Source organism: Antechinus flavipes, chromosome 3 (assembly GCF_016432865.1).
Source record: "Antechinus flavipes isolate AdamAnt ecotype Samford, QLD, Australia chromosome 3, AdamAnt_v2, whole genome shotgun sequence".
Taxonomy (NCBI): domain Eukaryota; kingdom Metazoa; phylum Chordata; class Mammalia; order Dasyuromorphia; family Dasyuridae; genus Antechinus; species Antechinus flavipes.
This window is the reverse complement of record NC_067400.1, coordinates 138,528,298-138,541,705: the sequence shown is the minus strand read 5'-3', so window position 1 is coordinate 138,541,705 and position 13,408 is coordinate 138,528,298. Positions and strand designations below refer to the sequence as shown.

At 36.1% G+C, this 13,408-nt stretch overlaps 1 protein-coding gene across 1 annotated transcript; it reads right to left on the bottom strand.

Annotated features, from left to right (window-relative positions):
* Positions 1 to 1,463: 1,463 nt before the first annotated feature.
* LOC127557073 (LIM domain only protein 7-like) lies at positions 1,464 to 13,266 on the bottom strand. The gene is made up of 2 exons (XM_051990539.1): positions 13,249 to 13,266; positions 1,464 to 4,031 (listed from the first exon to the last, which is right to left on the bottom strand). The coding sequence occupies exons 1-2, from the start codon at positions 13,264 to 13,266 to the stop codon at positions 1,464 to 1,466; spliced, it is 2,586 nt and encodes an 861-aa protein (XP_051846499.1).
* Positions 13,267 to 13,408: the final 142 nt, after the last annotated feature.

Here is a 13,408-nt window from a genome sequence, read left to right as displayed (position 1 = left end):
GATAAATTTCCATCAATGAAGAGGAAATTAGAGAAATAATAAGGAATTACTTTGCCTTTGTATCTTTGTAGTCATCCATTTCACTTAGGTTATCAAATTTATTGGTATAAAGTTTTTGTCAAATAGTGAATTCTTATCTCAAAAGCTAAGTTCTTTGGGTCTGTCAAACACTACATTACTCTATTCATTAACTATTTTGTTCTGTGAACCTAAACTATTCCACTGATCAAGTACTCTATTTCTTAGCCAGTGCCAAATGGTTTTGATGATCACTGCTTTATAATATAGATTTAGTTCTAGTAGAGTAGGCCACCTTCATTTGTAGCTTTTTTTTTCATTAATTCCCCTGAAATTCTTCACTTTTTGTTCTTCCAGCTGAACTTTTTACCAATAAATTTGATAACCTAAGTGAAATGGATGACTACAAAGATACAAAGGTAAATTTCATTCAAAATAACTGTTAATAATATAAAATAGCTGGGAATCTATCTGCCAAGAGAAAGTCAGGAACTATATGAACATAACTACAAAACACTTTCCACACAAATAAAGTCAGATCTAATCAGTTGCAAAAATATTAAGTGCTGATGGGTAGGCCTAGAAAATATAATAAAAATGACAATACTTCCAAAATTAATCTACTTATTTAGTTCCATACCAATCAAACTACCATGAAATTATTTTACAATTCTAGAAAAAATAACAAAAAAGTTCAGCTGGAAGAACAAAAAGTGAAGAATTTCAGGGGAATTAATGAAAAAAAAAAACTACAAATGAAGGTGGCCTACTCTACTAGAACTAAATCTATATTATAAAGCAATGATCATCAAAACCATTTGGCACTGGCTAAGAAATAGAGTACTTGATCAGTGGAATAGTTTAGGTTCACAGAACAAAATAGTTAATGAATAGTGTTGGAATCCTTACTAACTGCTAAGTAATTAGAGTTGATCTAATCTTACAAGAAGTTGTTTTGGCCAGAACCTGAAACAAGGTACTAAGTAGAACTAATCAAGACAAGGCTTGTGTTCCCACCTTTACTCAAAGTCCACACCTTAAAGCTCTTTGGGCCAGAGAGCACTATGGGAGAAAACCCATAATCCCATTCTCTCAGAAGGTTCAGAGATAAGGCGAGACAGCCATTCCAGAATACATTTTTTCCTCTTGGCTGGCTGATCGCGCTAGACTCGAGAGAAACGACTCTGCTGCAGAGAACACTTTTGACGGACTTCAGTGGAGCTACGCCAGAAGCCCTCTCTCCGTGGCAAAAGTGTGGCTGGGCTCCCCAGAAGGAGATAAGAGAGATCTTCCATCTCTGTTGGAGGCAGAAGAAGGCAGAGGCAGAGGCTGAAGGCAGAACCTTTGGATTTGGAGACATCCGAAGGGCTCTAAGCCTCTAAACCGGCTGTCCTCTGAGAACAAACTCCAACATTTGAACTCTAACATTTGGCTAACACATAAGATCATAGGCTCCAATTTCTTTCCCAGTTGGCAAGTGTAGGCTCACGCGAGGTGAGAGAAACACTATTTGAATTTAATACCATCTGTTCCTCATCTAAGTACTTTGAGTTCTCCTTCTCAGCCTCTTGTTGAGCCCTCTGCCACTCTTCCCTCAGTTTTTCCTGTTCACGTTGATACTTTTCCTGCAACAAACGATCCTGTTCTTTTTGCCATTTTTCCTGTCGTTTCCTCTCTTCCTCTTGATCCCAAGCCCAGCGACTGGGAGCACTGATGGTTGGAACTGGAAGATCAGGTGCCATAGAATCAGAACTTCCTTGTTCAAAAAATTGTGATCGCCTTTTTAAGTTTTTCAAAGAAATAGGTTCAGATGCTTTGGGTTCAGTAGAGCTATTTTCATCACTTATGCCATTTATTCCTTTTGTTTCCATATTAGAATTTTGAAGACTTTCGGAGAAATTACTTCTTATTGAAAGATTTGAAGCCTTGTCTGTATGGTGAACTCCAGAAGTTGCATCAATCCACTTAGTTTCAGGTGAACCATTTTTTCCATAACGTCTGACATCTACAACTAAGTTTCCAGTTTCTCGTGCATTAGCCATGATCTCTTCCCATTTATCTGTGTCCTTATTTGAAAACTTGGTGTTGTTAACAGCAATAATTTCATCATCTACCTGTAGTTGAGATAATGCTGCTGGGCTACCTGCTTCAACTGATTGCACGATGATTCCAGAAATATCCCATCTTACTGTAAATCCAAAGTCAGCATCACTGTTCCCAGGGCGGTGGATCATAATGATTCTCATATCACTGAACTGATCCTTTGTCCTTGAAGGCTCAGGTGATGAAGAATTTTTCCCTTCTAAAGATCCAGAAACTGGTAAAGAGTTTGATGTTAAAGGTTGTTCCGATTTAGGGAAAGCATCATGTTCCTGGGAAATGGGCAAACACAAGGGTGTAGCAGGTAGTGTTTTCTTCTCACTTTCTTTTGCTCCCTCTTCAACACTTGTTAAGGCTGAGCTTGAGTGAAGCTGGTTGTCATCTGATTTTGAGAAAGAGCTACTTTTTGAACTTTCTGTAATTATTTTAGTGATTTCCACATCTCCGTTGTACTTCCAAGCATCATCCATCGTATAAGATCTGGGAAGTGATGAGATCCCTCTTGACTGGGAACCAAAAGGTCTTGGCGTAACTACCGATGTTAACCTAGATGTATCAGTTTTCTGGTAACTTCTGGGGAGAGATGCTGAAACCCGAGCAGGTCCCATTTGTGTATTCAGTGAATGGTTGGAAGACAAAGCTGAGGCTGAGCTCTGTTTCTCTGTCAGGCTTTGAGAAGGAACTTGAATTTCAGCTGTTTCATAGTTCTCCATCTTTGGAAGGTTTGAAGAATCTTCTTTACTACTTTCTGAACTATAAGTTACTTCCTTCTCTCTTCCCTCATTCACATAACTTTCTCTTGTCAAAGTTGGCGCAGGAGACATTTTTGCTTCATTGAATATCTCATCATTAGAATACATTCTCTCAGAATCAAATGTTTTCCAACGATGACTGTTGGTTTCTTGGTTCCTGATTTCCCGGTCCTGGAGAATTTCTCCAAATGTTTTTGAGCTCCTCTGAGACCTCTCAAGAGACAGCTTTTCAATTTCTTCCCTCTCTTCCTTTTTCTTTTGCAGATCTGAAGTATAGCTTTTTCGACGATTTTTCCATTTTGCTAGGTCATCCTGCCACTGCTGGTCTTGTTCTTGCAATTGTGATTTTATTTTCTGCATTTCTTCATAGCGTAGTTGGCGCATACTGTGTACATCTTCTGCAGTGATATCACTCAAGGATTTGCTCCTTGAGAAGGTTCCATCAGCTTCAGTATATACAGGACTCGCCCAACTTCTTCGATTATCCTCATTCTTATCTGGTCTTTTTTTCCTCAGTGGTGCAGGCACATAGGTTGGCTGTCTACTTTTGTTGGGTAAAAAACGATTGAATGGTAAAGCAGATTTGGGCTCAACAGCGGATATCCTTCGATAGGACATATCATCTTTGTTATAATCCTGCATTTTGAATGTGAGTTCAGAATCTGTGTCACTCTCACAACCTTCACTGCCTCCTTTCAGAGTTAAATCTGATGAACAGCTTGTGAATGATCTAGACCCAAAAGAATCCAAACTATCAAAGGAATCGTCTCTTTTGTGGTAGGCTGAAGAACTAAGAAATTCTCCACGTTCAGTATACCAAATATCTCCGTAGCCACTGTCCCTGCCACTCCTTTTCAGACTGTTGGAGTCTTCAAGTGCCTTAGTCAGAGCTTGTCCCAAAAGGTTCTCAAATGCTTTCAGATTAAGGTAAGGACCGTTATAATAAGGGTTATTCTGTGCTTTTCTTCCCAGCCAATATAAGGTAATCAAAACATTTTTTACTCTTCTATCAGTCTCTTCTTGCTTGACCGTGACTCGATTCGATAAATCCTGTAGATCTCCAGGATGGAAAAGTTGAGCTTCCTTCAATCCAATCTTTTCACACGCTTTTAGAAAAACATTTATATTATCCAAACCTGCTATTGGTGTAGATAAACGATACTGCTAAGTAATTAGAGTTGATCTAATCTTACAAGAAGTTGTTTTGGCCAGAACCTGAAACAAGGTACTAAGTAGAACTAATCAAGACAAGGCTTGTGTTCCCACCTTTACTCAAAGTCCACACCTTAAAGCTCTTTGGGCCAGAGAGCACTATGGGAGAAAACCCATAATCCCATTCTCTCAGAAGGTTCAGAGATAAGGCGAGACAGCCATTCCAGAATACATTTTTTCCTCTTGGCTGGCTGATCGCGCTAGACTCGAGAGAAACGACTCTGCTGCAGAGAACACTTTTGACGGACTTCAGTGGAGCTACGCCAGAAGCCCTCTCTCCGCGGCAAAAGTGTGGCTGGGCTCCCCAGAAGGAGATAAGAGAGATCTTCCATCTCTGTTGGAGGCAGAAGAAGGCAGAGGCAGAGGCTGAAGGCAGAACCTTTGGATTTGGAGACATCCGAAGGGCTCTAAGCCTCTAAACCGGCTGTCCTCTGAGAACAAACTCCAACATTTGAACTCTAACATTTGGCTAACACATAAGATCATAGGCAGCTTTAAGGTGTGGACTTTGAGTAAAGGTGGGAACACAAGCCTTGTCTTGATTAGTTCTACTTAGTACCTTGTTTCAGGTTCTGGCCAAAACAACTTCTTGTAAGATTAGATCAACTCTAATTACTTAGCAGTTAGTAAGGATTCCAACAAATAGAGTAATGTAGTGTTTGACAGACCCAAAGAACTCAGCTTTTGAGATAAGAATTCACTATTTGACAAAAACTGCGGGGAAAACTTGTATGGCAGTAGGAACTGACCTACATCTAACACTATATACTAAGATAAGGTCTAAATGTGTTCATGATTTAGACATAAAGAGTGATATAAATAAAGTAAAACATAGGATAGTTTACCTTTTAGATCTGTGGAAAAGGAAGGAATTTGTGAATAAAGAAGAACTACAGCTCATTATCAGACACATAATAGACAATTTTGGTGTCATTAAGTTAAAAAGTTTTTGTACAAACAAAACTGAAGCAAATAAGATTAGAAGGGAAGCAATAAAATACGAAATTTTTTACATTCAAGGGTTCTGATAAAGGTTTCATTTTTAAAATCTATGGAGAATTGAATCAAATTTATAAAAATTCAAGCCATTCCCCAGTACATAAATGGTCAAAAGATATGAAAAAACAATTTTCAGATCAAGACATTGAAACCATTTCTAGTAATGTGTAAAATTATTTTTCAGAAAAAATCAAATTAAAAAAAAAAAAAAAACTCTGAGGTACCACTACACACATATTAGATTGGCTAAGATGACAGGAAAAGATAATGATGAATGTTGGAAAATATGTGGGAAAACTGGAACACTAATATATTGTTGGTGAAATTGTGAACTGATCCAATAATTTTGGAAAGCAATTTGGAACTATCAATGGGTTATCAAACTTTGCATACCCTTTGATCCAGCTGTGTTTCTACTGGGCTTATATCCCAAAGAGAACTTAAAGGAGGGATAGGAACCCATATGTGCAAAACTGTTTGTGGTAGCCCTTTTTTGTAATGGCAAGAAACTGGAAACTGAGTGAATGCCCTTCAGTTGGAGAGTGGATGAATAAGTTATGACATATAAACTATGGAATGTTATTGGTCCATAAAAAATGATCAGCAAGATGATTTCAGAGGGACTTGCAGAGACTTACGTGAATTGATGCTAAGTGAAATGAGCAGAACCAGTAGATTATTATACAAGTCAACCACAAGATTATACAATGATCAATTCTGATGGACATGGCTCTTCTCGATAATGATATGATTCAGGCTAGTTCCAATTATCTTTTGATAAAGAGAAGACTGTGGGAACTGAGAGTGGATCACAACATACCATTTTCACTCTTTTTCTTATTATTTGCTTGAATTTTATTTTCTTTCTTGTTTCTTTTTCCTTTTTAATTGGATTTTTCTTGTGCAGCAATGTAATTGTAGAAATGTGTATGCCTATATTGGATTAAAAAATAAATCAATAAAATCGAAAGAATTACAAAGATAATCATTTTAACTCCAATATACTTCTAAAACCAATTAACTACAAAAGACAGATGCAGACTCCCTATATGAAAGAAAACTGCTATAAAGATATTTGAAATTTTAGAGTATGAATGAACTTTAGAAGCCATCTAATTCAGTTTCCTCATTTTATATATGGGCAAGCTAAGGCCCAGATTAATGAAGTTATTCATTCAGAATCACATGATAAATGGACAGGAGAGCCTTTGAACTAAGGTCTTTTGACTTTAATTTTATGTGATATATGGAGACAGGTATATAGGAAGAAAATGCAATTGGATGTCAAGTAAGTCATAGCACTGCTTAGTAACAAATAGTAACAATAGATGATACAAATATTGGGCTGATCAAGCAATAGCAAGAACTGTTGGTTTATCTGGAAAAAAAATCTAACATGCCAGTTTCCTCAAATTATTTGGGCAGGGAAAGATTTCTGGCTGAGAATAAGTCAGCAATGTAAGAAAACAGAAGAATTTCCATTTTTTTGGGGGGGGGCATTCAGTCAACTAATATATTAAATATTAAGATAGCATTCCATTTGGTATGTGTGAGATGTTATTCTTACCAAGGAAAAATTTAAGATGATCTTAGAAAATAAAAATCAAAAAGAGAGGAGACCACTGAGAGTACTCATTGAACATGCCATGCTAAGTATATTAATTTATTGGATTTCTACTCCTTTCTAACATAGATTTGCCTATTATTATAGTGTGATATATCTGCATATACTTGGCATCCCAGAATTAACATGCTTCATCTTTTCCCAACCTGGAAAAAAGTGTCTGAGTATGTATAAACATGAATATATGTATGTCTGTGTATGTGCATAGACACACATCCATATATAGTTTTCTCCCTGCTTAAAAAGTATAAATGTCATTTGCACTTAGAGATGAGTAGGGATGTCACAAAACACCAGGGGCAATAATGTGGCTATTTCTGTGAGAAATGTCATACAGAAAGGCCTAAAACAAATCTTATCAGATGCACTGTTTTGAATGTTATAGTGTGCATCACTTGGTCTTGCTTTTTCTTCACATGTTGATTCACTGCATTTTCAGCATTTATTCTCCCATGTTAAAATATGCTACCATGGGTCTATAATGATTGATATTAAAAACTCTCTGGCTTTGTCTGGACTATTTGCAATTGATCTAAAATTGCTGGGGCTTTTTTTGAGTCCTTATTTGTTTTCCTCTCTTTAAATGTCTCTATTGACTTTTGTAATTGCATTGTCCTTTTTTTTCCAGTCTGGATAAATATAATGCTCTTATTTTTTGTTTATAACTTTTATTTGCTCTACAACTCATTTTAAAATTGCTTTCTTCATATATTTCAATTCTTCTTAGAATCTGATAAGTATGTGGTAGTTTGTTTGTTTGTTTTTTTTATAGAAAGGCAGTTGTATATTTTCTATAATTCAAACTAAATTCTAATTCTACATTAGCATAACCTTTTTAAGAGGAATAAAATTCTTATTTTATATTAAAGTTTTCTTCATTTAGTTCATGCAGCATCTCTTGAGTTTTGAAATATGTAATACTTAATTTCTTATATTTAGTATACCCTTATACAGATCTGTAATCTCATTAACAAAGTTTTTCTTTCCATGATGTTTAAAAAAAAGATTCTATCACTCTCTAGCCTATGTAACACTTGTCCATGAGCTCCCATCTGTTTACCACAGATCTACCACTTAACAATATTCTGAAGGTCTTCACATGTTTGTTTCTTATTCTTTGTATGGATTGAATAATTTTCTTTTTGTAGTCATATATTTCTTTGACAAAAGTCTGTAAATTACTACCACTCTTGATTATTTCTTTTTTACGATGTTTTGTAATCAATTCATGCCTACCATGAATTGCCATTCTATTCTCTTTTTCATATTTTTAGCTTTAGTTCTTCAGATTATAGTATTTTGTGTTCATATGAGCTTTGTACAACATTTTATGACTCTCCAAATTATGTCAATATTCACCACTTAAATTTTCAAAGAAATCTCTCATATACATATAAAAATCAAACAAGATTCTTTGACAAGTGCAATAACAGAGATGGATTTGTTCCATGTTATTATGATAACCATTATCAAATGATAAAAAAGCATAAGAATATATATACAATGTAAATGAACTTCCTTTCAATAATAAACATATAAATAAAAACATATCCATGAAAAAATTGACTAAAATTACATATAAATAGTAAGGTCTTACATATTTCTAGTTTTCTTATTGCATTATGGTGGATGCAGTCAGGTTTAAGAATGTTGCAATTTATCCTAAATGATTTTTATAATCACTTAACAGAATGCAGCTATCCCATACTGGGAATTTTTAAAAGTGAATTAAGGATACCTATTTTCTTGATTATGTTATCTTCTTTGATGGAAAACTCATAGTATTGGTGAATATATTTTGGGTTTCTAACAGATAGACACATGAGTCTAAAATGAAATTTGAGAAAGAAAACAGGCTGGAATGTCTTTGGGGAATCATAAAAGGATTTATGTGTTTCTAAGTTTCTCCTTGCAGTAGACACCATTTTTATTAACAATATCCCTTTAATGATGTCTTCATGTTCTGATAATGTCTAAAAAGTTAAAGTTTTGAATTGTCCAAGGAAAAATGAAAAATTAGATGGTGTGCTTGAGTAGGATCCACTACATTTTGAACTAAGGATTGAGCAAGTAAAGTAGTATGAAGGATATTATCCAAGTGATGAATATGATCACAAGAGAAAATACATCAATTATGTAGTGAGTCAGATAAGGAGTAACCAGTCTTTACATTGGATATTTCCTTTGTATCTATGCAATGGCAATATAACTAAGGAATGTTCCACATCATTTTGGGTATTGTCCATATGGCAGACTTATGGGAAAACATTGACAATAGATGTACAAGATTAAAGGCTATTGACTGATTATGAACTGCATTCTTAGAGGATTCAATAACAATGATGACACAGGAAACTAATCATACTATAAAAGTATGGAAATATGAAATTCACAGAACCATCAAATAAAAGAGACATAGGACTGCTAAGATCATCTACTTTAATTGATATTCCTTTCCAATAGCTGAAACAACAATTCCAAAGAGTAATCATCTAGTTATCCATTCCAGGTGTCCTTGAAGAATTATACTGAGAGGGAACCCATTATTTTTCAAGGCAAACCAATCAACATTATGATGATTGTACAAAAATAAGTTTTCCTTAGGCTATCCCTATTTCTGACTTTGAAATTTCCATCCATTTATCTTTTTTTGTGACCAAGAAGAAGTCTTTTCTTTTATCTTTGTAATTGCCTTTGAAATACAGGAAGAAACTATAATTAAATAATTAACATTTTTAAGTATCAACTATTGCCAAGAATTGTAATGAGGTAGAGGTAGAAAAAGAGAAAAAAAAGCCTTTCCCCTCAAGGAGACAACATGTAAACAAATATATGTAAGGCAAACTATATACAAATTAAATTGGAAATAATTAACAGAGGTATGGCAAGGGAATTAAGAGAAATTCTGGAAGACTTTCTGAAAGAAGTAGAATTTTAGTTGGTGTTGTGATCTAGTTCAGATGGATCTGAATCAGCCCCTGTTCGGGCGCCAAGATGTGGTGAGCTTTTTCTTCTAGCCTGGTTAGCTTAGCGGCCTATCTCTCTGCTTGGTTCCAAGAGCCCTCTCCAAATGTCTTTAAATCCAAAGGTTCTGTCCTTCAGCCTCTGCCTCTGCTTTCTTCAGCCTCCAGCCAGCTCCAACTCTTCATGTCATTCCGGTGAAATCTCGACTTGTAGCTTCTTACTCTCTGAAGAACTCTCCGACTGGCCCATTGGCCTATTTATGCTCCTTCCAAAGAGAGGGATTATGGGTAGTTCTACTTAGTACCTTGTTTCAGGTTCTGCCCAAAACATCTTCTTGTAAGATTAGATCAACTCTAATCAGTTAGCAGTTAGTAAGGATTCCAATATCTCCCCCTTTCTTTTGTTTTAAAACATAGGGGGTTTCTGAGGGGGTACACATAAATCCATCAATATGGGCCAGAACTTTGTAACAGATATACATGGTATACATAAATCCATCAATATGGGAGGCATTATACATAATTTACATGAGCACATAGTAATATAACACAGGCTAGTAGTAATGTAACAAATAACAAGAATCAATCTGAACATTTACACATGTCCATAAGTCCTAGAAATAGTCCATAAGCAATCCATTGTCCATTAGTTCATGTGCCAGGAATCTAATAATTCTTGTAAGCTCTGAAGTACTGCAAAAGTCTCATCAACAATTTTTCATCTTAAGGAACCCAATGATTCTTGCTGATTTTTCAGGAACTGAAAGCTGAAGATTTTAAAGTTCTTTTGACAGTCTCATTGTTAGCCTTTTCCACCTGTGGAAATATAAGCAGATCCTCTTCCCCAAGCAATTAACCTAATTCCCTTCTATTTATCAAATTTGGGATTTCTCCTCATCATCTGGTAATTACATTGGAGCTGTTTGCATTGGATATTGTCTTGTTGTCTTAAAAGGCCTGTATTCTTCCCAACTGTAATCCTGATTGCTTTTCTGTTGGTTGATGACATCAGAGTTCTGAATTTCTAAAGTCTCTCTGGGTGTAACCTCAGCTGCTATCATGCCCCACCTGTCCTTTGATTGATACTTTGGAGCTGGGCCTTGCCTCTCCTTCCTCTGGGTCAATATACATTTAGAGGCCCAGTGAAAGCCTCGGTTACATTTTGGACATGGGGTTTTGGGTTTTCTCTCACCCTGTCTTCTCATTGTGTCTCTGTATCTACAATGAGCTCTCAAATGGCCAACTTTTCCACACTTAAAACATCGACGAGTTTCTCTAGAATTCCTCTGCCAAGAAAGACCTTGTCTTTCCATGTTCATCATAGTCTGGGCATAATAAGCATTTGGGCCCACTGTGGCACAGCGTCTTATGATTTCCTCTAAAGGAGCATTTTTGTCTAGCTCCCATATAATTCTCTTGCAAATCTCATTGGCATTTTCCTTAGCCAAATGTCTAGTCATTATTTCTGTTGCTGCATTGTCTCCAATGGTTCTTATTACAGCTGTTTGTAAACGTCCCACAAAATCTGCAAAAGGTTCATTGGGACCTTGCTCTATTTTTGTGAAAACATTATTTCCATCTTTCTGTCCAGGGAGAGAATTCCAAGCTTTTATTGCAGCCTTAGAAATTTGCTCATACACTGTTATGGGATAATAAATCTGTTCTGAACTCTCTGCATACTGACCTTCACCAGCTAGTTGGTCAAAAGCAACTTGTACAATAGCTCCTGTTTGCCTATTGCGTTGGGCTTGAATCCTACATAATTCATGAAACTCCGAAAGCCACAATAAATTTTGTCCGGTTCTAGACAAGTTTTCGTTATGGATTTCCAGTCATTCGGGGTTAGGATTTCATAAGACAAATTATCTAGTAACATCTTCACATAAGATGATGTAGCCCCATAAAGAGTGCAACCCTTTTTCAAATCTTTAATTTTTTCCAAATTAAAAGGAGTGTATCTTCTCCTTTTTTGACCTGAGGAGTTGAGCTCTTCAATCACAGGATATGCATTTATAAAATCAGATATATCTTCTCCTTCATTTTTTGCTTTAATTAATGTTTTTTCTAATCTTGTCAAATTCTGCTTTACAGGAGAAGCTGACTGTGTTTCTGTCTCTCTCCCTCCCCCTTGTTCTACCCATGAAGGGTTAATTGCGGGGGGAGGGTCATGAGATGTGGAATCACCTAATTCCTCCTTCTGTGAAGTATCATACTCAGAATTGTAATTAACTCCATTCTCATCTGATTCGTCCTCCTTTTCACCTAGTAAAGTTGGCTTTTCTTCCTCCTGTACTTTCCTTTTCATCATTCTATCACTTAAATAACTTCTTATAGCCAATTGTATTACATTATATGTATTAATTATTGAGTTAGGCCCATTTTTATCATAGAATTGACAAAGATCCTCTCCAACCAATTTCCATTCATTTAGATCTAATTCCTTATCAAGAGAGAAACAAGGACATATGTCCTTTACAGTTTGTAAAAGTTCAGTGATTTGCTGTAAACTTATAATTAAACCTTGGCTTTCCATAATTTTGACAATGCTCTCTAAACATTTTCCTTGAACAGAAACAGATTGTTTTCTAAATATCTGTCCCATCTTAGCTGAAATTCTACTTTAACTCTTCTAACAAAATTTCTTTGTTGCACTCACCCTAATTTCTGGGTTGAAGTTTTTTCCACTGGATCAGGATCAGAGGCTTTTCCACTTGAATCAGGATCGGAGCTTTTCCACTGAAATCCACTGAGGGGTCTGTTTGTCCCACGTTCAGGGCGCCAAAATGTTGGGCGCCAAAATGTTGTGATCTAGTTCAGATGGATCTGAATCAGCCCCTGTTCGGGCGCCAAGATGTGGTGAGCTTTTTCTTCTAGCCTGGTTAGCTTAGCGGCCTATCTCTCTGCTTGGTTCCAAGAGCCCTCTCCAAATGTCTTTAAATCCAAAGGTTCTGTCCTTCAGCCTCTGCCTCTGCTTTCTTCAGCCTCCAGCCAGCTCCAACTCTTCATGTCATTCCGGTGAAATCTCGACTTGTAGCTTCTTACTCTCTGAAGAACTCTCCGACTGGCCCATTGGCCTATTTATGCTCCTTCCAAAGAGAGGGATTATGGGTAGTTCTACTTAGTACCTTGTTTCAGGTTCTGCCCAAAACATCTTCTTGTAAGATTAGATCAACTCTAATCAGTTAGCAGTTAGTAAGGATTCCAACAGTTGGGATTTAAAGGAAGCTAGAAAGGTCATTACAGGGAAATAGGAAATATGTTCCAGATATGGAAAGCAATCAGAAAAAAAAAATTTAGCTAAACTTCAAAGAAAGTTTTTAATAAGTTCTTCAATTTCTTTTCCTTTCACTCTCCTTTTAATTTCTTTATAATTTGGCTCCAGACTCTTATCATTTTACTAAATCTACTTTGTCCAGAGTTAGTAATGAGCTCTTGCCAAATCCAATGGCCTTTTCTCAGTGTTCATTCTCCTTGATCTTTGTGTAGTTTTTGATATACTTGATCATTATCTCATTATTGATGCTATCTTTTCTCTAAGTTTTAAAGTACAACACTCTCTCCTGTTTTTTCTCATACTTACCTTGCATGCTCCTGCCATGTTTCCTTTGATGGATTGTTTTCTAGATCACACCCTCTAAATTTAGATGTCTTTCAAAATTCTACTCTGTGTCCTTTTCTTCTCTCTCTCTCTTTCTCTTTCTCTCTCTCTCTCTCTCTCTCTTTAACTTCACCTGGTGATC